Raw genomic sequence first — 24,692 nt, 5'->3', positions numbered from 1 at the left:
TTTCCAAATTTTGTGTATGTGTATATGCCAGGCCTGTAAATATATGCCCTTAATTTTTAGTTACATCACTGCATTCTAAAAGAAAAAGAAGTCTTCAGTTTACTTTTATTTTTAACAAATTTATTAACTATAAAATACATGCATATGATAAAAACATCAAGTAGAACGGAAAGCTATAAAGAACAAGTTCCTTTCCTCTTCTTCCCACCACCCTGTTTGCCAAGTCCCTCCTCCAGGGGTCATCCACATCGGCACTTTCTTGCGTGCATCCTTCCATAGACTTTGCAGGATGCATACATCCATGCATTAGGCCCTTTTCTATACAGACTGTATATATACGTACAAGTAGTTTTGAAATTCTTACAAAAGTTCGTGTAACTTTCAAGTGATTCATGCCACTGAGCTTTACCAGATGTTCACCAGACTGATACAAGGCCTAAGGCAGTCAGAGAAAATGGTAAAAGTGAACAGGAAAAGGCATATTCAGCTCTGTGGTGACAACGCTTAGCATAAAATCAGGCACATAATAAATATGTGTTAAATAATTAAAGGGGCAAAAAAAAAAAAAAAACACCTTCAGAAAACAAACTGCTCTCCTGACTATTCTTCTTAGGACAGAATTGGTCTCCTGACTAAAACTTACCATCTCCCAGGGAAGCAGGGAATGTCATCCAATTGTGGGTGAAAGCATGGAGCAACTGGAGTCTCTGAAAATATCTCACCCGGCCCTACTTTGCACTGCGTGTCTCTTTCCCTCTACTAGAGCCACTGTCTCTAGTACACACATTCAGTTCAAATGCACAGTTAACACACTGTACATGGCAAGAAGACTCTGCCACTGAGTTATACTACAGGCATACAGTCATACTAATGCCAACAATTCACTGGGGCCTGTGCAGATGGTGCACGTGTTTCACACTGGGAAATGGCCTTGCACTGCTAAGGTCAATTTATCCCCATTTTATGGATGAGAAAACTGAGGTCTCAGGAATGCAAGTTACTTGTGCAGGCCTACACATTGTTTAATTGGTTTCTAGAACTAGCTCTACACTTCAGTAAAGTCACACTGCTTTCCTTTTCTCCTATACCATGTTTGCTCCCATTCTACCAGCCTCAGCTGTGCTCTCTTCTTTGTCTAACACTCTATTTCTCTACTTGTCACATCTAGTGTTTTGTGGACACTAGGCAGAGCTTAACTTGCTGAGTCTGAGTGAAGCTAGGTAAGGTGCTGTCAGGGATGAGAAATAATTCCTTTTTAAGAGCCCAGGAACAAATATAGAGACAACGTGGAAAGTATTAAAGGAGCTGAGACCGGACCCTGGAGAGCAGCCCAGGAGCCTAGGATTATGAATACTTTGGCAGCTCAAAAAATGCTAATACAAACATTTCTTTCTTCCCAATCGCTTTGGGTAACCATGTCACAAACAGCTCTGCACACCTGAAGCCACCATCCAATCTATTGCCACCTGTCTCAACCCCATTCATTCAAGCAATGCATCACTCTCTCCTCTTCTGAGAAACCTATCCCTATGAATCCTCTTTCACAAATTAAGTTTACTTAAAATCAGCACCCTAAGATCTAACATGTGTTTACAGTCTCTGTACTTAAATCATTTCAAGTATCTTGGTTCTTTAAGTGAATTCAGTTGTGTGCTTTTTTCCTATTTTTTCCCTGCAGGGTCATGATGCTGGAATCGAACTCCAACTCTCCCCCTAGCAGCTGTGAGATCTGAGCCTCATCTTCCCACCTTTGCAAGTGATTGGGAAACCACAGTAACCATTTGCAACGTGACATATGAATGCAAAGTACTATTGCTGAAGACATTGGGATTAAGGTGTATTCACCTCCCACATCCTAGTTAAAGGATGGTTTTTGTGTAAGTAACAGCAACCATGGCTGCTTGTTTTAAACTAGCATCCTCAGCAATGGCTAAAAGGTTAGGAAAAACACTAACGCAACAACTATTCAAAGATGGTATGAGTTGGAGGAGCTCTCTGTGCGGCCAATTCGTGGGTTCTCCTTGGCGACTACCAGTTAATTCCAGGCTTGCTGATTTTTAAAGCTTCCATCTTTCTAACTGTATCTTCACGTAAATGATCCGTGTCAATGCTGAAAAAAAGGGGGGATGGGGGAAGAATGTTGCATTAGGTCAAGCCAACAGATGCCTGCAGAAACATGGTTACTCTGCAGGCTCAGGTTCCCATTCACACTTGCTCCATGATACTACTGAATTACTTCACACTCATTCAGTCATGTGTCTCCTCTCTTCCAGCCTCAGCTCCTCTCTTTGAATCTTAAAAGACAAAAAACAGGGCCCAGCGCCGTGGCCTAGCAGCTAAAGTCCTCGCCTTGAATGCGCCGGGATCCCATATGGGCACCGGTTCTAACCCCAGCAGCCCCACTTCCCATCCAGCTCCCTGCTTGTGGCCTGGGAAAGAAGTCGAGGAAGGCCCAAGGCCTTGGGACCCTGTACCCATGTGGGAGACCTGGAAGAGGATCTGGGCTCCTGGCTTTGGATCGGGGCAGCACCAGCCACTGTGGTCACTTGGGGAGTGAATCATCGGAAGGAAGATATTTCTCTTTGTCTCTCCTCCTCTGTGTATATATCTGATTTTGCAATAAAAATAAATCTTTAAAAAAAGACAAAAAAAACCCCAAAAATCAGAAACAAAAAAATGCTTAGCTTCTTCTTGGACTCTTACTCCTGTTCCTCTTTGCTTTGTTCGAGATCCTGCTTCTTCAGTCTATTCATTCTCTACCCCTGGGGTTGCAATCCTTTCATTGCAATCCCTCCCTCTGACCTCCTCTCTATCAGCTGGCAAATATGTCTAAATCAAAACATGGCATAAAAAGCAAAGGAAAACTCTTTACTTCGACCAGTCATACAACTCCCTCCAATTATGTCCCCACATCTCTTTTCCTTTCCAAAAAGTTTTGAAAAATGGACCATGGTTCACTTTCTTTACTGCTCTATCTTCTGCCTCTTCAAGTCACTGTAGTATGATTTAAGGCCCAACATACCAATAAAACAGCATTTGGGCATGTTGCCAGAGTCTTCAAATTGCTCAATTTATTGAATAGTTTCCAGTACTCATCCTATGGTGTTGCTGTTAAACCTTTCTTACTTGCAACTTGTCTTCTTGTTCTCTCCACAAATTTTCCCTCCCATATCAACCTCCCAAACACTGGTATTGAGAACTTATTTCTCAGGGAAATTTATCAGACTATTTTTTAAAAAATACTCTTCTTAAATGACCTTCTCTGCCACTGTGGTTTCAGCTACCACCTGTACATAGATGATAATTCCCCAAAGCATAGTCCTATAATCCAATCGCCTGCATACTAAAAAATCTTCCTAGAGGTTGCCTAGACACTTCACACACACTCTCACACTCTCTCTCTCTCTCTCTCTCTCTCTCTCTCTCTCTCCTCTAGGCCCAGCCATGTTGATGCATATGGTATTTGGAAGGATAAAGGTTGCAGTTTTCAGTGTGGGTGAAAGTATCTACAACCCTGGAGCCCAGTATAATGTCACAGCAGGGCTGGAAGGGAGCCCTCAGAGTAGCCAGGGTATCACTGTCCAGTTGCCAGGCTTCTACTGGACTGTGCATGATTGTTTCTCAAGATCAACATCAAGAAGCAGTGAAAAATAGCATCAGCAGTAGATGATTCTCCTCCAAGCTTTGAAAACAAAGGTAGGGGAGGAGAAGCTTCAGATCATACTACTTAAAGCATGTGAGAGAAAGAAAGAGATGACTAAATCTTGACTCAGAATTCTACTAATTTATTCTGCACTGTCTATAAAGTCCACTTCCTTCCGTTGTATTTGTTGACATCCTCGACTTCGCATTTTATGTTCCAGCAATAACAACTTCCTGAAGATTCCCCCCCATAGTGTACCATAAACCCTGCTGTTATTTGCCTTGATATCATTTTGTTTTAAACACATATTTATTTGTTTGTTTATCTGAAAGAGAGGGAGGGAGAGGAAGTGAGAGAGAGAGGGAGGGAGGAAGAGGGGAGACAGAGAAGAAGAGGGGGGAGGGAGACATAGAGAGAAGGAGAGAGGGGGAGAGACAGATCTTCCATCTGGTTGATTCCCCAGATGGCTCCAATGACTGGGGCCAGACTATGACAAAATCAGGAGCTTCATCCCTGCCCCTAGGTCATTAGCAGGAAGTTGGACTGGAACTAGAACAGTTGGGACACAACTGGTTGCCATATAGATTGCCACTGTCACAAGCATTGGCTTTACATGCTATGCCATAACCCTGGCTCCAGTTATCTGGGTGTGTTTGCTCTCGTTTCTCCTAAGCCTGGACTTACTCTTCTCCATCCTTGTTCCCATTTCCCCTGTTGTAGTCCTAATACTGAATTTAGGTGGCTCTTTCTCCAAGAAGATCTTCCTGACCCCCTCTTGAGCTTGGTTAGCTGGATCCTGTATGGCATCCATAATACCTCAGTTATCCCACTACAATAACTAGTTTATCTGTCTCTACCAAAGGTCCACTGGCCCCTAACAGCACAGTTCATGAGTCTCATACCTTACTCATTATTGTGTTCTCAGTACCTGGAACATTTCTCTGGCACAAAAGACATATTCAGCAAGTGCTTATGGAGTCAAGGCAGATGATTGTCACTCTAAGGTGAAAATCTCCTGTTTTCACTGACCTGAATATCCACTTTTTTATTGAACATATCATCAACTATCTCCTTGACTTGTCTCTGAATGATACAAATTACGAACTGATCTCCTATAGAAATCGACTATATGTAAAGTAATGCCACAAGACATTTACAAGTGAAAGCACAGTGAGTTCTTAGGAATTAACCTAATTAACCAAATGATGGTGGTCTGGCTTCCAATACAGCTCCCTACCAATGGCCTAGGAAAGCAAGAGAAGGGGGCCCAGATGCTTAGGCCTCTGCCGTCTATGCGGCAGACCCAGATGGAATACCAGGCTCCTGGGTTCAGCCTGGCCCATTTGTGGTTCTTGAGGCTATTTGGAGAGTGAAGCAGTCGATGGAAGATCTGTCTCTCCCTCAAATCCAGCCTTTAAAATAATTTTTAAAAAAGGAATTAACCTTCCTTTAGGTTTTCCAATTGTCACAGATGAGCCACCTGCTGTCCTCCACACTCTCAACTCCCACTTCTAACAAGCTTTGCTGGATTGACAACTCACCACACAAAATGATCTGTATCTTCCGCTAACCTTATTTGGGTATTTGTGTATTTCTACTGATTTCAGTTTTGTCATCTATGCATGTAAACATTCAAAATTTATTTATGGTCAATATATTGTGGCTACTCTGTGTGCAGGTGTGTCTGTGTAGCCTTTATTTGGTATTCAGAGCCATCATTGTACACTGCTATGATCCTCTTGACTAACAGGCTCGAAGAGTTTAAAAGTTGTCCTGAAAACACAACGGAAGCATATTGATTTAAAAAAAGGTAGACAAATAGGAAATGGTAAAACCATTCAAAAGAAAATAATGACATACCATCACCAACAAAAATAATTGTGCCTTGCTGTTTTTTTAGGACCTTTACTGCAGCATCCACCATGAACTACCATGTTAATTTGGTCTCTGTTTAAAGAGACATTAACATTGATTGATGCTTACGCCAAGGTATTGATAACAAAGGTCCCAGACACATCTTGCAGTGGAAGACAACAGAAAGGTCTCTAACTCCTGATGCTTAACATGTGAATACGTGAATAACTCCCTTCCTTAGGTACTAATCACTGCATTTATGAGCCTTTGAAAAAACACACTTTGACTCTGCCAGTCAAGAACCAGCTTCTGACTTAGTTAGATCCAGGCCTGTGAATGAACGTTTAGCCTAGTAGTTAAGATGCCTGAACCATACACTGAAATGTACAGATTCAATGTCTAGCTCCAGTTCCTAATTCAAGCTTCCTGCTAATGCAAACACAGGGAGACAACAGGGATGGCTCAAGCAAGTGGGTTCTTGCCCCCTCTGTGGGGGAGCTGCATTGGGTTTTTGTCCCCCAACTTCAGCATTTGGGGAGTAAACTGGCAGACAGCAGACGGCAGCATGAACATGAACATGTATGCACTCCCTCTCTCTCCCTCTCTCTCTCTGTCTCTCAAATAAACAAAGCCTTCTGGCTAGTTTCAATTTCAGGTTTCTATCCATCAAATTGGCCTTGGGATGTAGAATTTTTGCACTTGCCCTTTGTTTTCCATTATGCTTTCCAGTTCCGAATGCCACAAATGAATAGCTACTTGGCTACTGGTTGCTTGCCAACAGAGCACAGTTTTATCCCAATTAAGAATCACCCTGCATGTCATGCCAACCTGCTGAGCTGGCAGAGACTGACCAGAAAAGTCAAGAAGTCCACCTTCTTATACTATTGTACTTCTTGTAGCAACTACTATTACAGCTTTACCTCTTCTATCTTGAAGAGATTTAAAAGGTACACAAGCAGTACTTTAGTAAGCTTTACAAGTTGAAATGGAAGGGGCATTAACAGTCATGGAGTGCCTCTCAAGTATCAAGGGCTCCGCTAGGGACATTCTAAATTGCTGTTTCAATTCAATCCCCCTGATTATCCCAGGTAGTCAGGTACTAGCATTTTCTCTATTTTACAGGCAAGGATACTGAGAAATGAAGCATGAATGGTCACACAGCCAACAGATGTTAGGTCTAGTACTTGAGCCGGAGAGATACTTTGCTTTTTCCTATACTAGGTTACTGCCTCTAGCAGGATATATAGAACTGCCTGCTCTCTGCCTCTCCAAGCCCTTTTGTCTGAGAAGGCTAGACCTATTGGTAGTTTCACTTAATTATTTTGCATAGGCTTGGTCTGCCCTCAGTTTTTCTTCTCTATCCTCTCTGCAATGGCCTGTGACTAAACCCAGCATGTCTTTCCAGACCCTCTCATTCCCACTTCCCCCACCACTGTGACTTACTAGAATGTCTGAAGTTTACATGCTGGATGAATTAGTGCATCACATAGCATTTGCACTCCAAAATCTTTGAAATTATTTCCACTTAAGTCCAGCAATGTTAGATTCTCATTTCTGCTTAGGACATAAGCAAGCATGCCACAGCATGCATCGGTGAGATGACATTCTGCTAACCTATAAGGGACAGAAGATTCAAGAAACAAGTTAGTTTTATCCCAGGTTCTCCAGGACCTTCACTTCCATATGCAGCCTGGAACAATAGCCCAGTGGGAAGAACTTCCGTGCACTTACCATAAGGTCTGGAGCTTGCAGTAGGGATGCTTCAGCCCTTGGCAGAGAACCTGCATGCCCTCGTCCCCTAGGGCATTGTCACTAAGATCAAGGTCTCTCAGGTGTTCATTGGTGTAGAGTGCATTGCACAGATCCTGACAACATGCTCCCGTCAGATGACAGGTCCACAATCTGCCAGAAAATATGGTAGAGAAAGCTGGTCTCATTTTGTCTACCCTAGGTCACTTTAGGGATTGTGCTTGTCCATTAGAAAAATACCAGAAAATCAGTGCCATACTAAAAGGGGTGGAGAGGAGATGGAGTGTTGTGGTGTATCAGGTGAAGCCACCACTTGCAACACCAGCATCCCTTATGGGAGCCGATTCAAGTCTCAGCTACTCCACTTCCAATCCAGCTTCCTGATAAGGCACCTGGGAAAGCAGCAGAAAATGCCCCCAAGTACTTGGATCTCTGTACCCCTACAATGGAGACCCACAGGGAATTCCAGGATCCTGTTCTTGGTCTGGCCCAGCTCTGCCCATTGCAGCCATCTGGAGATTGACCCAGAGTATGGAAGAACTCTCTTTCTCCCCCCATTTCCATCTCCATCTCTGTCGTCTTTACATCCCTCACTTTAACTCTGTCTTTCAAACAAATAAACAAAATCTTAAAAACCTTCCAGGCCATGGTCAAATAGAGATTGGGGGGCAAGAATGATTTATCAGGTAAAAAAAAAAATCATTTGAGGAACTGCTGAATCACCAGGACACTGCCTGTGGCTACAGACTGGAATACTCACGCCAGATCCTTTAACTGACAGTCAGGCTGTTTTAATCCTGCACACAGCAATTTCATTCCCAAGTCTTCAATTTTGTTATTAATTAGTAGCAGTCTTGTGAGACTCTGGCTGGAGCTTAGGACTTGGGCAAGAGGCTCACAGCAAGCTGCCGAGAGGGAACACTCTGAAAGCCTGGAGGGATAGGAAGACCAAGGAGGCTTGTTACCGAGGGCATCAAGGAGTGCTGGTGACCCTCAAATGCCAAGGCCTCTGAGAAGGACACTTACACAAGGTTCCTAATCATACTCCTCGTATGCTTCAGACCTTCACAGAGACGTCGCACTCCTGTATCCCCCAAGACATTGGCAAACACAAAGAGCTCTTTTAGAGTCTGATTCACTTGCAGGTAAGAAGAGAGCTCCGCACAGCTAGCATCTGTGAGGCAACATGTGCTCAAACTACCCAGAGAAAAAGAAAAAAATAATAAGAATTAGCCCCTGCCATCATCTGGGGTTCCTGGACATGTTCGGCCAAGTCTCCACACTTAGGAATGTCCCAACTAGGCTTCAAATCCCAGCTCCCACCTGTTTCCTCCACACACCCTCCTCTTGAGGATTCCAGCCCACAATAACCTCCTCCACTTCCCTGGACTCACCTGGGTTTTCAAAAATGATTCCACAGTATTTGGTACATATGTCTGTCTCCTTAAGGGCAGTCTCGTCATTGCCCACATCTAGCCTAGTTCTGGGTACACACAGGCATACTTCACATAGTTAGTATCTAGCTAATATAATTCCTGCAAACACATACAGCTATGGTACACTGGAAAGAACATGAGGTTTGGAGACAGAATTCGGTGTCACATCCTGACTACTACCTATTAGCAGTGTGGTTTTGGACAAAGTACTTTTTGCTTGATCCTCAGTTTCTTCAGCTATACAATGGAGATGAGAAAAACGACCTTCTAGGACTACTGTAAGAAGCAAATAATGTCAGTTAACTTTTGCAAGCACCAAGCACCAAGCAAGTACTCCACAAGTTCAACATGCTAACACAATGCTAGACAGTGCTAAGAAACTTACTCGAGTTTCTCCACTTTACAGTTGGAATGTCTGAGACCCACGCAAAGATACTTCACCCCTATGTCCCCCAGGGGATTTTCACTCAGGTCCAGCTCAGTGAGGTGTGAGTTGCAAATGAGAACAGAGGCTAGACACTTGCACACAGCCTCTGAGCTGTCTGGAAGAAGGCTACCACACAACCTGGAAAGAAACATGTAGAGATTCACTTCCTATCCATAATATCACATGGGCAGAGAAAAAAAGGGGGCAAGACACAAGACACCTGAGCATATCACAGTCCTCTACCTCCCCATGACAAAGACTTGCACAGTACTTCCATAGCAATGCTTTCCAGTCAGAAGTTGACTGCCCCAGAAAAGAAGAGGGTTGGGCAGAATTATTACCATGACCTAATCTCATTTTAAATCTCCATGTGAAATTAGCACTCTATCTTATACCTTCTTTCAAACCTCGGGGGGAGAAATTCTACAACCATCCTCGATATATTTCGCAGTCAAAAGGTGTTTCTTTCATCGAAATATCCTAAAATGCATTCATTTGTCCTTACAGATACCCAGTTCATCATCACAGTCTTCATAAATATTCTGTTTGGGACATGAAGAGTAGTGTTTGCTGATCTCCCTGTCTTCCCAACTATTGTTTTGCCATTTCCGTCTGCAACTCCTCAAGCCATTTCCCACCAACTTTTTCTTCCATTGCTCTCAAGAATTTCTAGATACATCCGGCAATGTTTCAATCACCATTTTTTTCCCTTTGACTTATAAACTCGGTGACAAAGAGAATTCAAAAGGAGATATATTTATAGCTCCCAATTTAGAAATTTTAAATAGCAGCAATTTAAATGGAGTTTTCAAAGTAGATTTCAGAGTTTTAAAGCTAAAGAACTTTTGTCTTAAAAAAAAACAATCCCGCGGGGCTAGCACCATAGCACAGTGGGTAAAGGTACTGCCTGCAATGCTGGCATGCTATATGGGTGCTGCCCCGTTTACAATCCAGATTCCTGAAAATGGCTTGGGAAATGTGGAAGAGGATGGCCCAAATGCTCAGGCCCCTGCTACCTACATGTGAGACCTGGAAGGAGCTCCTGACTTCCAATTAGCCCAGTCCTGGAAACTGCAACCATCAGGGGAGTGAACTAGCAGGTGGAAGATTTGCCCCACCCCATCTTTCCTCACCTCTCTGTAAGTCTTTCAAATAAATCAATCTTTTAAAATACTACATATGTGCTATGATGGTTAGTTTGTCGACTTCAGTAAGACATGGTACTTGTATGTTTGATGAAACACTCCATGTTTATTTGAAGGTACTTTTTAAATGAGACTGACATTTTAATTTGTAGACACTGACTGAAGCAGATAAACATTTATTGTAGAGTACACCTGATTACACCGGTTGAAAACCTTAATAAAAATGACTGAATTCTACACAAGCAGAGGGAATTCGGTTAGCAGACAGCCTTTGCACTTGAACCACAAGATCATTTCTTGCTTAAGCATTCAGCCTGCCATCCTGTAGGTTTTGGACTTTCCAGCTTCAATAATCCCAGGAGTCAATTCATTAAAAGAAATCTCTCTTGCTTCCTTTCCTTGTATAGCACATGTATACACTCATACAAATACACACATATGTATCTAAATACACACTCCACTAGCTGTGTTTCTCTGATTCTCTACTAGTGGATAACCTTGACTTACATCCATGATAATACATGTTTGACTAAAGTCAAGTGGACTTTCAGACACACCCAGGATTTGAATTTTGCTTTTGCCATGTTGTTCAGCCTAATAATATTGGGTTCCCATTTCTTCCTGTGCTAAATGTGGAGATCATAAGCTGGACCTCTCAGAACAGTTGTGCAGGTTACACGAAATCAAGTATACAAAACATCTAACACAATGGTTAGCATAAAGCAACTGGTTAATAAATGTGCACTAGTGTTACTGGTAACACTGCCACTTACGATGAGAATTTTCCTCCTAAGCTTCTCACATGGGAACAATTTGTAAGACTGCCACTATTCTTCCTCTCCATAACTTCTTGAATTGTGTTTTGATCACATAACATCCATCTTGAGTTGCGTGTTTTGAAAATATGCTTGCAGAACAAAAACTAGCATTCACAACTTACTTGAGCTTCTGTAATTTGCAATTTGGATCTTTCAAGCCTTCACAGAGCAGTTTCAAAGTTGAAGCTTCCAGTTTTGTTTCATTAAATTCCAGCTCCATGAGCCACTGACTGGTGCTAAGGACAGCTGCCAGAGCCCCACAGGCAGCAGGAGAGATGAGGCACCGGTACAACCTTTAGAGGACAGAGAAATGTCTTCATTATCTTATTTACACTCTCTTAATAGAAACCAACAGAAGAAGTTATGGATGCCAACACCACCAATGAAACATCCTTCAATCAGTTACCTTAATTTCTGTAATTTACAGTTTGGCTGTTTTAATCCTTCACACAGAAGCTCCATCCCTGAATCTTCCACAGTGTTTTTGACAAATTCCAGATCTGTCAGATACTGATTGGTTTCAAATACCGAGGAGAAGTCTCTACCGCAAGAAGTTGTGAGGTGACAGAAAATCAGTCTGTGTGGAGAACAAAAGACATTTCAGAAAGGAAAGAGGGATTCCAGCAGGGAGGGTGGGCACTGTGACCCAGGGAGGTAATCAAGCTGCCACTTGTGATGCTAGCATCTGATATCAGAGTGTTGGTTTGAGTCCTCTGTGCTTCCAATCCAGCTCCCTGCCAACATGCCTGGCAAGGCAGCTGAGGACAGCCAAAGTGCTTAGGTTCTTGACACACATAAGGACAATCAGGATGATGTTCGGGGGCTCCTGGCTTTAAAGCCTGACCCTATCCCAGCTGTTACAGACAGTTGAGGAGTGAACCAGTGCAGCGAAGATCTATCTCTGCCTGTGTGTGTGTCTTTCTCTCTGCCACTTTTTCAAATACATTTTTTTGTATTATTATTTTTTAAAGATTTATTTATTTTTATTACAAAGTCAGATGTACAGAGAGGAGGAGAGACAGAGAGGAAGATCTTCCGTCCGATGATTCACTCCCCAAGTGAGCGCAATGGCCGGTGCTGCGCTGATCCGAAGCAGGGAACCTGGAACTTCTTTCGGGTCTCCCACGCGGGTGCAGGGTCCCAAGGCTTTGGGCCGTCCTTGACTGCTTTCCCAGGCCACAAGCAGGGAGCTGGATGGGAAGTGGAGCTGCTGGGATTAGAATCGGCGCCCATATGGGATCCTGGCGCGTTCAAGGCGAAGACTTTAGCTGCTAGGCCATGCCACTGGGCCCTTTCAAATACATTTTTAAAAACCAAACAACATACTATTGTAAAAAGTAGAAAAAAATAAGGAAAGAGGATGGTGAGTAGAAAACGCAGACAGGAGGGGGAAGGAGGAGAAGTTTCAGTAAACTCCCAAATTTGTATGGTGATGGGCCTGGTACAGTAGTCTAGTGACTAAATTCCTTGCCTTGCACATACTGGGGTCCCATATGGGCACCGTTCGTGTTCTGGATGCTCCGCTTCCCATCCAGCCCCCTGTTTGTGGCCTGGGAAAGCAGCCAAGGATGGCCCAAAGCCTTGGGACCCTGCACCCACATGGGAGACCCAGAAGAAGCTCCTGGCTCCTGGCTTCAGATTGCCTTAGTTGATTGCCTTAGATTGCAGCTGGGGAGTGAACCAGTAGACGCAAGCTCTTTCTCTCTCTTTCCTTCTGTCTGTTATCTGCCTTTCTAATAAAAGTAAATAAATCTTTTGAAAAAATTTTGTGTTGTGATGTAAGTGAACTGTGTCCCCTTCATATAAACAAATAAATATAACAAGTAAATCTAATAAGAGAAAATAGGGTTCTCTTTAAAAGAATTGGCTTGTACCTTTCTGATATAAATTATCTCCACTCAGCAATTAATTTATTAAGAGCTTACCAGTGTGTCAGATGCTGAAAACATGAAGAAAATTAAGATACAGACCATGCCTTGAAGAGATACTATAATAATAGGAACAAAGATTAGAAAATCATGAGCTATAATTCAATGTGAAAAGTATTGCAAAGATACAAGCAAGGCATTCTAGGGACAAAGAAAGATTGAGTAACTCAGACTGGCTTAAGTATAGTGGAAAAAGCCAAAATAAATAAATATATAAAATACCATAGTCATGTCATATATTATATGATAATATATAATTTTAAAAACACACAGATTTAGCATAGGAAAAAACATGTGAGCATGGTCTTGAAAAAGGAAGCAACTGAATAGGAGGGATGAGAATGGGACTGGGGAGTGCGTGAAGGGATGAGGGCCCGCTATGTGAACGCAACAAGCAGAGAGAAAACACTTAGAAAAATGAAAAATTATTTGCTATGCTCTTTTTAAATATTGGAAGAGAATATAAAAACTATTAATAGTTATTATCTTCCAAATTGGAGGAAGGATGGGGTAACAGGAAGATATATATGTTCAAAATACTTCAGAATTGTTCACAATGATCAGACATTAAGGGGAATTTAATAATAATAATGGGGAAGAAAGCATTTGTGGGGCTGGCACTATAGCATAATGGATAAATCCACTGTCTGCCATGTCAGCATCCCGAATGGGCATGGTTTAAGTCCTGGCTGCTCTATTTTCCATCCAACTCCTTGCTTATGCACCCGGAAAAGCAGTGGAGTATGGCCCAAGTACTTGGGCACCTACATCTACATGGAAAACCTAGAAAAAGTGGTTTTGGACCCACTCAGCTCCAGGAATTGCAAACATTCTGGGAGTGAACCAGCAGATGGAAGATATTCTCTCTCTCTCTCTTTCTCTCTCTCTCTCTGATTTTCAAATAAGTATATAGATATTTTTATTTAGAAAAAAAAGGTTTTGCTGATTTTAAAATACACAGCACATACTTATTATAAACACTTTTTACAACAAAGGAAAATATAAATAATGAACTTCTAAAAAAATTACTTGAAAGCCAAAGTTTTAGAGAGAGAAGTATCTTTCACCCACTGGTTCACTTCCCAGTCAAAATAGTCAGGGCTGGACCTGGCTAAAGTCATGAGCCAGGAGCTGCTTCCATGTTTCCCACATGGGTACAGGGGTCCAGGCACTTGGGCCATCCTCTGGTGCTTTTCCCAGACCATTAGCAGGGAGCTATATCTGAAGTGGAACATCTGGGACATGTACCAGTACCCATGCGGGATACTGATGTCAGAGGTGGCAGCTTTACCAGCTACCTCTGGTGTGAAATAATAAACTTCATGGAAAGATTTTTATTTCTTTGAAAGGCAGAGCTACAGAGAAAGAGAAACTCTCCAGAAGCTTCATCCTGGTCTCTGCCATGGCTGCAGGAATCCAAGAAACTGAACCATCTTCTGCTACTTTCCCAGTTGCATTAACAGGGAACTGCATTGGAAGTGGAGCAGCTGGGACTTAAATCAGGGCACGTATGGAATGTCAGCGTGACAAGTGGCAGTAGCTTAACTCAAAAAGCTGGCTCCAATAATAAAAATTTTAAAACAAGTACTACGTTCCTACTACTCAATCAATACGTTAGTTTATGTGTGTGTATATAATATAATATGTATATGAATATATAATATAGCCTTGTAACATGAAATTTAAAAAGGTGTATTTTTAACAGTTAAAAACTTTTTCCTAATCTATCAATCCCATTTCACAGAGATAGCTAATGTTAAGAGTATGGAACATATCTTCTTCCACCTCATTCTGCAAGATTACAAAAATATATGCAAATATATAAGTATATATACAAGGGTTTTCCCAAAGTTGTGGAAAATGGAATTCACAGTCCCAGAATAAAAGAGTGAGAGCGTTGGTTCCTAGGTTCCTTTGTCCACCCTTGAGCGCTAGAATAAAGATTTCACTCTTTGGGCCTGGTAGACAATGTCATCAGCCTGAACCTCCTTGGGTTCCTACCAGGGAGATGAGGCATGGGGGAAGTATCTAGATTGGGATAAGCTGATTAGGGGATCACCACAGTGCAGGCTGCAGTGGGGAAGAAGAAATGGAAGAAATAGGGGGAACAGGGCTAGGAGACAAGGCGTGTAGACAGAAAATGACAAGATGGGATGAGACCAAAGGGATGTAGGGTTTTCTGGAACCCAGACACAACCGGTCAATCCCCCTCCACACAGCAGCAGAGTCATTAAAATCATGTCACCATGGCCTTGAAACTGGAAGACTCCTGTGGTGGGGCCAGGCACAGAAAGGTGACAGACTTTATCAGAAGATGGCCACGCATGAGAAAGGTTCCTCTTTCTACTGCCATAGTATGTCCCTGCCCTGGGAAGAGGTGGAAAACAAGCTTAAGGTTATCTTAAAGAACAGCCAGGTACCAAAGGAAACCAAGGAAGCCCGCACTTGGGGCAAACTGGACCTTGGAGTACCAATTCTGCCACAGGCAGAGGCAGTTATAGGGGTGCAGGTGTGGTAGCCGCATGATTTCGCCAAACTGCGTAAGTCAGCTGCATAAGCTTTGGCCTCAGACATGAAGGAACTTGCGGCACAGCGTGAGATGGAGTGCAAAGAGCCAGCATCCCGACTGAGACCAGCCCACACCAAACTGGCAGAGTTGCAACAAGAATGGAGCATGCTGAGGTGGAAGCTCTTGTAGGCACTAAAACCACCACCCACCTCCCAATGCCCCTGACCCCCACTAAGAGGCCCACATTTACCCGGAGCCCGGTCCTTCATCAAGAGTTCCTTAATCGATCATCAGCAGGAGCCCCATTCCCTTTCCCTGAGCCCTTCTCCCTTCCACCCACTTCTCTCCAAGAGCTGAACACCCACTTTGAGTGGGCTATAGAGGGACCACTCCTGGCTACTGCTGGACAGGCTGTGCCAGAAAGAGCAGGTGGGCAGGAAAAGGTGGCAGCTGCGGCTGGCGCTATTAGAAGCAGATGAAAGGAGAGGAGAGTCGCAGCAGAGGTTGTCTCCATGTGGGCTACACAGGAGCTAAGTGGAGGCTGGCTGTAGCTTCTCACAGCTGTGGAGCACAAAAATAAGGGCCCTGGCAGGCAAAGGGAAGGAGCTTTCAGGTCAGTGGAGCCAGCCAGGTTTTACTTCTGTGCGATGCCAAATTCAGGGTGAATTGCCTCACCAGCATTCTGTCCTGTCCAGCTCACTGCCTCGCTCACTGATTCACACACATCCCCCTGCCCAGGACCACCCACACCACTCCTAGCCACAGTCATGCTCCCAGCACCAGCTCCACCTCAGACACATCCCCACTGGTCAGCCTCTGACAGGAACCTGTGATCTGATGTGGAGGCTCAGGATGCAGAGGCTTCAGATTCCCAGAGACAAGAGAAACTGCGAAGCCCATTAGCAGAGGAGATCTCAAGCATTTCGCAGGCCAGAGGACAGGAAATACCATAGGGATAAAAGCCAGCAATTTTTCACAGAGGGTAATTTGTTTCCGCAGTGAGAGGGAGAGGAAACTGGCTCCAACGCCCTTGAATTCAGAAATGTGAAATAGAACAAGCAGCATGTCCCAACACGAAATTGATTTTTCAGAGGGATCTGGGAGAGAGGGGAGGGGCTGAGGAAGAGTGTGAGCGAGTTAGGAGAGGAAAGATTGGGAGGGAGATGGGAGGAGGGGTATAACAGATGGGGGAAGAGCCATATGTTGATGGCCCCCTTTTGTGTTACAGTGCTAGCATTCAACATCCCAGACCGGTTGCAGATCGTGTGTGTGTCCACATTTTAGTGTCTAGTGGCCCTGCTCTACCATGTATATCGTATTCTACCTGTTTTCCCAGTCCAGTTAGTCTAAACCTCAGATGATTAGGACAGGAGTGTACATCTGACTAAAAGGATTCTCAGAACGAGAAACCTGAAGAGAGGTACTTTTTACAGTCAAGATGTTTTTAGGCAATGAAGCTGTGGGTCACTTGAAGCTGTGGGCAGAGTCATAACCATAGATGTCAAGTCGATAACCGAAGCCGGGTTCTGGGTGTGAGGCTGCAGAATGTTGGCAGGGCGGGGTGTGTGTGGTTGGGGAAGCTATACAGAGGTAGGTGGCTTTTATAGGATCCATGGTCCCATGGAGTAGTCAGGTGTACAGGGCAGCACAGACAAATAGCTGATCCTATGAATCCAGAGATGGAGACAGTGATGGGGAACCAACCACTTTTCACTTCCTACAACTGTGCCACCTGAAAATCCATTTTACATACTTTTCTTTACACTAACTTGAGCATGTTCATGTTCTGGATAATCAGACTCATTACAAATCAAAACTTGTATCATGACAGCAGTTCCCAAAAAAGAAAAATGTTGGGGCTGGCTGGGGAAGTGCAACAGGGAGTGTGTAGCAAGCTGTGGGGAATCCCTGTATGCCAGGACTACCCAGTAATGAAGCTTCTGTTCCGAGGGAATTGTAATACAGGAAGCAAAACCAGCCTGGGGTTACCCACTGGAGGAGTACCAGATGTCACCAAGGGACTTGGGTCTACAGACTGAGAAGCTGCTGTGTCCCTGTGGTATCTGCAGCAACCCAAAATGACTTTGAGTTGTCTTCAGTTGGGGAAGGTGTAAACCATCACCATCAGAGATGGAGGCCAGCTCCCTAGCCTGTAATTGCCACAAATGTCTTGTGGTCTCATTCATATTTCTCTAGGACAGGGTTTTTAGAAGTTATGTGCTTCTTTGTTGCAGGCAATTGTCTAGTGCAATGTGGGAAGTTTGGCAGAATTCCAAGCCTCTACCCGCTGGATGTCAATAGCATCCACCCCCAGGTTTTGGTAACCAGAAAAATGTCTCCAGAGTTTCACACATGTATCCAGAGAACAAAATCATCCATCAGGTAGGAACCTTGGCGGCAGCTAGGAGCAATCAGAACAGGGGAAGGATAAAAACAGAAAGAAGGATGTCACATAGGAGGGCTCTGTGAGGTAAGAGCTTAAAAAGCATCCATTGGGTCTGGTGTCTGTCAAGGGCAGGAGCCACGCTGCAAGAGCCACGCTGCAAGAGCCAAGAAGTGGGAAGCAAGAAAACAGGACCAGTTGAGAGCAGGCTCTTCTAGGTCTCTGTGCTATGAAGACAGGAAGTGGAATGTCTTCTAGAAAGATGATTCTTTTGTATAGGAGAGACTGTTAGTCACAAGGAGGGAGGAGATTGAAGAAAGTGTAAAAATATGTGAACTATGGGAAAGAATGAGGTAGATCCTGCACACTGCGTTGGAACCCTGGTCAACTGCATGGTTCAGTGAAGGAAAAAATGTCTTTTGATGCTGTCACATGTTTTGCTATATACCCCCCAAGAAGTTCTGTGTGTACCTGTATGCTACATGTATTACCACAGGTTTATGTTTGTGTTATGCTAGCTTTATGTTTTGAATAAACATTGGAAAAAATCTATGGAAAAATATCTAACAAAGTATCACCTAGGGAGGGGTCTCAGGGTCAAGGGATGGGAGACAGGGGGGGGAGAGGTATGTGGTAAGGAAGGGTCTGGGGTACTCCGGTTTCTATTTCCTTATAAATTCCTGTTTGTAAAAGCAAATGTTCATAAGAAACACCATAAAAGGAAGTGAATTTACTGGTTTGAGTGGGTTTTGGAATGATACCTCTTCCTCTGGGATGGGAAAGGAGAGAAGACACTGATCATTGGCAAAGATGTTCCTGATAGTGGCAAAGCACGTCCAAGTGAGGGAGGATTGCAGAGCAAGGCCTGGGATCCCTTGGGGCACTTGAGGAAATAACTACTTGGGGTGAGAGCGATGGAGTTGAGGGATCATCACAAAACAAGGAAGGACTCAACAGAAAATCAGAGGGAGGAGAGTGGGAGTATGAGAGGAAAAGGATGGAGTGTAGGTTAAGGCAGGACACCAAAGAGATCTCAGGTGTTGCAATCTGCCACATGCTATAAACATAGCAGTTCCTAGAAGGGGGAGAAAGCGGGAAGAATGGGCAGAGATTTTGTCTGGCTCCCACCTCCCCTCTGTTATAGCTTAGTTTCTTCCTGTTCCACTAGGGTAGGCACCGGATACACCTTACTGTCAGATTTGGTCAGTTAAGAGTGCTATTTCCAGCAACTCAATCTTTACCTGAAAATGCCCAAGTTTAAATAAAGCCAAAGTTTAACTCACTTCAGGTCTTTGATTTTACAGTATGGATTCTGCAGCGCTTGGCAGAGAAAGTGAAGCCGAGACATTGGTGCATTGTGCAGGTGAAAGGACCTAGAAGAGATGCGAAAACCAAAACAAATTGAAGGAGAATTTTAAGTAAAAGGTTGATTTTGGTTTTTATTAACATGCTACCCCTAGTTAGCCCTTTCTTAAAAAAAAAAAGTACTATCTGGTTTTGAAGATAAGGAAATTAAGATGCAAAAAGCTGAGGAACTTGCACAAAGACGTTTAGGTAGGTAGAGAATGGAGGTGATTACCAGGTCATTTCCACTTCCATACTATTGCTCACTGAGGAAACAACTCTAAGAGATGAGACTTGAATAAACATCCTCAGTCAGAACCTTCTACCCTCTTTCTTCTTTTCAATGTCTTCTACCACTCTGCTTGCCCTGTATGTAAGAGATACTGTCCATCTTAACCTAAATATCAAGAAGAGATTCATTGTATTTTTTGATAACCTAAGCATTAGCCTTTTGTTGCTATTATTCCAGTAACAAGTCAACACAACTGCATCATATAATATGCAGAGTCCATATATGGCTGTAGAGCTAGATACACACAAGTATTGCTGTCCTTCAGTAATCTGAGATTCTAAGAGGTCTTAGTGATGAAGTATATTTAGAGGAGCACGCTAGCCTATCCAATAAGAGGCTTACAACCTTTGCCAGAATGATCATCTGCATAAAAGTACAGAGTCTCCAATGATTACCCTGATGATCTTTCAGGCTCTTAACACTTTGAACTTTTAAAGCACATCCAGAGTGAAAATGAATGCACTACTCCATAAACACTCCGCTATGGTAGCTAGTACAATGCCTTGTACATAGTAAATGCTCAAAAAAAAAAAAAAAAAAAAAAAACCATGCCCTCAAGGTTCAACCAGGTCAGTATATGGCAGAAAATCAACAAATCCTTAGTGTCCTGACATAAAACATGGGCAGCTAACATGGTTACTTTATAGACAATGTGACAAATGGTAATATGCCAGAATATATCAAATAAGCAAGTAAGCCCATCACAAAGACCAAAGGCAGAGGAAAGACATGCATATGCTCACCGATTAAGTGTTAAGGCTGCTGGTGTCAATGGTGAGCCTTGGTCTTCCTCCTGAAATCCAAGTAGGTGCTGACACTTGAGAGACACTGACAGATGACTGTGACTGTTTTGTACACAAAACGCCATAGCCAGAATGTCCATTTTTGTGTAGGTAGGCTGAAGCAGTATGACTGACTGTATATCATCAAGTATATTCTTTGTGTATTCTTCTTCCTGAATTTCATATAAGCAGTGAAACAAATCCACTGGCTCAGTCTGTAACCAAGAGGATTTGTCTTGTATTTCTCTCTCTGTCCATTTAAGCAACTCCTCTCGAAGCCCTGGTGAGACCTTTCTCCCAAAAATAGTTTCAACAGTCTTTCCTTTTCCTTTATGCAGGAGGCCAAATAAGAACTGTATTACTGGAGATGAAAAACCTTTACCGTATTGCTGGAATATTTCTTGCCATGTTTTCCCTACTTGATCAAAAAATGTCCAGTTACTCTCATTCTTCACGGCATAAAATACGGCAGTAAAGAACTCTTGGAAACTGAAGTGAATGAAAGTATATACATTTACTCCACCTTCAGCCTTTTTCAAAAAGTGTCTGAGAAATGTGCAGTTAGTATCATACGCTCCTATCCCATGTCTTCGGAGGTCACTTACTGCAAACAGAACCTGATGCTTCAGTAATCCCTCGGCAGCCAGAGAGCACAGACCCCAAAGGCAACTTTGGCCCTTCCACACTGAGATCCCCGTGAGGGTTTTGAGGCACTCGGAAAAGTAGAAGAGATACATGTCCGTCATGGTCTGAAGTGACTCCAAAGGAGTCCTGTCCCCATCTCTCTGTGACTGCAGGACACTGCAGATCATCCAAGAGACGATGGGAATGGAGGATACAACGTCAAGGCCTTCATTTTCTTGCAGAGTATAAAAGACATTCATGGCTGCATTAGCACCTGAAAAGTGACTCAAAAAATAGGCTCTCTTATCTGCATCTGTAAACCACAGGATTTCGGCTTGGATGTGGTGTTTTAACAACGAGTGGAGCTTCTTCATGGCTGTAGGCCGGGCAGTTATCAGAAGGGATGATTCTGGGAAAAGTTTCTTTCTTACAAAACTGCACAAGAGGCTCTCTACTGGCATCACCTTGCGGGGATTAGCACTGAGATCTTCTTCTTGGTCATTCACAGGGCCCTGCAGCTCAGGAAACCCATCGAGGATGAATAAAAGCTTTTCTGGATGTAGGAGAATAATGTCCAGTATCGGACCTTTGATTTCTTGGAAAGTATTGATAATCAGGTCAGCAGCACTAAGGTTAGCAGTGTGGCTTATTTCTCTGCAGTTGACATAGATCAGATAGTCAAACCTGTCTGAGATGATCATTCCTCCTGCCCAGTCAAACAAGAATTTGAATACTGTGGCTGTTTTCCCAATTCCGGCACATCCCTGAAGCACTACGGTTTGGGGTGAGCGGGAGCTCTCTTCATTAGCATCAAATACATGTTCCAACTCAATGAAATGATCTTGCTGAGGAATTCCACAGGGTGTCTCTTCTGATATGCCATGTTCTTGTACAAGCAGCAGTCGCCGCCGGATGTGCTTGCCATGGCTATAACATTTATCAGCTCCTAACTTTAGGTATTTTTGTTTTAGATGTTTTTTGAATGCTTCCTGGTAATCTGATGAAGCAACAGCAAGAGGGAGTAATTAGCAAATCCTAAACAATCATACAAACAGCTCAAAGTAATGCCACTATTACCACCAGCTATGTCTGGAGGCTTCAAAAGCTCCCAGGTTTTATGGATCTACACCTTGACTTCAATACGTCTCCTTCTTCCCGAAGAACCTTCCCCAGGCATCTCAAATCAAGTAGCAGTATCATCTAGTTGCTCAGAAAAATGTCAGAAACTGTTCTTTCTTTCTTTTTAATCTCTCTATATACTAATTAACAAGTTATATCACTTATGCCCTCAAAATAAGTCTCAAATCCATTTAATTATCATTATGCACTTAAGTGCTACCCAAATCCCAAGACATTATCAACTCTTTCCTACACTGCTCAAGTAACCACCTACTTGTCTATTCTTCCCTATCAGCTGGCTCCTCTCTACACTGTAGCCAGTCATCGTCTATAAACACCAACTAGATTAAGCCACTAGCACTTCAAGATGTTTAAGCAGTTTTTCATCACTCTATATAAATAATCCAAAATTGTGGGACTAGTGGTGTAGCATAGCATGGAAAGTTGATACCTGAAGCACTGGCATAGCAAATGGGCACTGTTTTGAGTCCTGGTTGCTCCATTTCCAATCCAGCTCCCTGCTAATGTACCTGGGAAGAACAGCAGAAGGTTGCCCGAGCACCCATGTGGGAGATGTGGAAGAAGTTCCTGGCTCCTGACATTGGACTGGCCCAGCTTTGGCCTCTGCAGAAGATTTCTGTCTCTCTCTTACTCTACTTTTCAAATATATTTATTTATTGATTTATAAATAAATAAATTCATTTTTTAAATTTTTACTGGAAAAGCAGGTCAGATTTTACAGAGAGAAGGAGACAGAAAGATCTTTCATCTGGTGGTTCACTCCCCAAGTGCCCACCAAGGCAGGAGTTAAGCCAGTCCGAAACCAGGAGCTTCTTCTGAGTCTCCCATGTGGGTGCAGGGTCCCAATGCTTTGGGCCATCCTCCATTGCTTTCCCAGGCCACAAGCAGGGAGCTGGATGGGAAGCAGGGCAGCCAGGACATGAACTGGGACATGAGATCCTTGCACTTGTGAGGGGAGGATTTGGCCATCAAGCTATTGCCCCGGGACCCAAATGAATATTTTAAAAAATCCAAGATTGTTACCTCATCTTCCCAGTCATTCCCTGATGTAGGTGCTATGTACCTCCTCTCTCCCACCTCATTCTGTGTCACTCTCACTCCCTCCATAAAGCCTCGCTGATTTAGTTTCTCAAAAATACCATATCCTCTCCTATTTCAAGGCCTCTGCTTTAGCTAGTCTTTCTACTGGCACCAGTCTCCTTGCATTTCTTCTTACGGAGAGTCCTTTCTCACCTTCTGATCTCAACTCCAGCAGTACTTCCTACAAAAGCATTTGCCTGACCACCCAATTGAAAGCAGATATTCCCTACTCACCCCTTTCCCAGAAATTCATTTCCCCCTTTACAGAACTTAACACAATTTAAGCCTACCTTACCTGTTAACTTTCACATTGTTTGTCTTTCCCACTGAAACAAAATCAACATGAAACAGGGACCTGTCTCATTCACCATAGTACCTGGAGCACCTAGCATGGCAGCCCGCACATAGCAGACACTCAACACGTATTTATCAAATGCAATTTGAAATGGTTCTGGATTAAAACCAAGTCATTTATTGCTGCCTATTCCAAGACACTGTTCTAGGCTCTTTTTTCATGCTTCTGATATAATTCTCACCATAACTATATGAAGCAGGTATTATCAATAATTAATGGTGAGAAAACCGAAACTGATAACCACAGCCACCCTCACGAGTGTAGTTTATGCAGCCGCTTAGGTCCCTATGCTCAGAAGGACCCAGGCTTGATGATTTAATGCTCTGCTGCTGCTGACTTGAAATTCTTCATATTTGAAGAAAGGATCTTGAATTTTCATTTTGCACCACACCCTGCAAATTACATAGACAATCCTGCTTATGGCATTAGAGAACCTGCCCAGTGCTAGTAAGTGGCAGTGCCTTAATTTAGATTCCAGTTGCTTGAGGTCTATGCATAAGAACCAGGTAGAATGTTACTTTTTCCACTTAGAAAAAAAATCCAAGGAATCAGTCATCAATCTCAAACTTCTGTGAAGTGCTGTTGCCGACATGGTGGTTTAGCATGCTAAGCCTCTGCTTGCAGTGCTGGCATCCCATTTGCATGCCGGTTTGTGTCCCAGCTACTCCACTTACTATCCAGTTCCCTGCTTGTGGCCTGGGAAAAAGCAGCAGCAGATGACCCAAGGCCTTGGACCCTTGTACCTACATGGCAGACCCAGAAGAAGTTCCTGGCTTCAGATCAGCCCAGCTCGAGCCACTGTGTTCATTTGGAGAGTGAACCAGTAGATGCAAGATCTCTGTCTATGCTTTTAACTCTGACTTTCCAACAAAAATGGATAAACTTTTTAAAAAATTCTGTGAAGTGAATGTCTAATGCAGCACTTCCAAAATCAATGATGCAGATCATGGAAAAAGAGAGCTGTGAACAAAAGTGTTCTTTGGTCAGACAAGTTGAGGGGGATATACTCTCTATCCCAGAGGTTCTCACTGCATAGTGACATATGAAAGGCTCTTACATTAGTAAGTGAAAGGAGTTCTTCAATCCTCTACAGTAAAATAAAAAGCAACAATTTAACCTTGCTTAATCCAGCATTTTGTTTTAAATGACTACAAAATCCTTTTAAAAGATTTATTCATTATCA

At 43.2% G+C, this 24,692-nt stretch overlaps 2 protein-coding genes across 6 annotated transcripts in view; one reads left to right on the top strand and one right to left on the bottom strand.

The window, feature by feature from the left end:
* Window positions 1-1,693: 1,693 nt before the first annotated feature.
* LOC101527318 (NACHT, LRR and PYD domains-containing protein 12) overlaps window positions 1,694-24,692 on the bottom strand; it is a 49,736-nt gene continuing 26,737 nt past the window's right edge. For 4 of the 5 annotated variants that reach the window (XM_058658661.1, XM_058658662.1, XM_058658659.1 and 1 more), the window contains exons 4-13: window positions 20,272-21,931; window positions 19,176-19,265; window positions 11,479-11,649; window positions 11,195-11,365; window positions 9,068-9,247; window positions 8,273-8,443; window positions 8,007-8,177; window positions 7,229-7,399; window positions 6,941-7,111; window positions 1,694-2,110 (exon numbers count right to left, since the gene is read on the bottom strand). In XM_058658661.1, coding sequence (XP_058514644.1) covers window positions 2,029-2,110; window positions 6,941-7,111; window positions 7,229-7,399; window positions 8,007-8,177; window positions 8,273-8,443; window positions 9,068-9,247; window positions 11,195-11,365; window positions 11,479-11,649; window positions 19,176-19,265; window positions 20,272-21,931 — 3,038 coding nt within the window. In that variant the 3' untranslated portion in view covers window positions 1,694-2,028. The remainder of the gene's footprint in view (window positions 2,111-6,940; window positions 7,112-7,228; window positions 7,400-8,006; window positions 8,178-8,272; window positions 8,444-9,067; window positions 9,248-11,194; window positions 11,366-11,478; window positions 11,650-19,175; window positions 19,266-20,271; window positions 21,932-24,692) is intronic. The other variant, XM_058658663.1, reaches the window with a different exon arrangement.
* Window positions 15,315-15,698, top strand: TEX13B (testis expressed 13B). Its single transcript, XM_058658702.1, is given in 1 exon segment — window positions 15,315-15,698. A coding segment is annotated over 1 exon segment (384 nt).

This window comes from Ochotona princeps, chromosome X (genome assembly GCF_030435755.1).
Source record: "Ochotona princeps isolate mOchPri1 chromosome X, mOchPri1.hap1, whole genome shotgun sequence".
In the NCBI taxonomy this organism is placed as follows: Eukaryota; Metazoa; Chordata; class Mammalia; order Lagomorpha; family Ochotonidae; genus Ochotona; species Ochotona princeps.
Note: the sequence above shows the minus strand (reverse complement) of the source record. Positions and strands in the feature narration are given on the sequence as shown.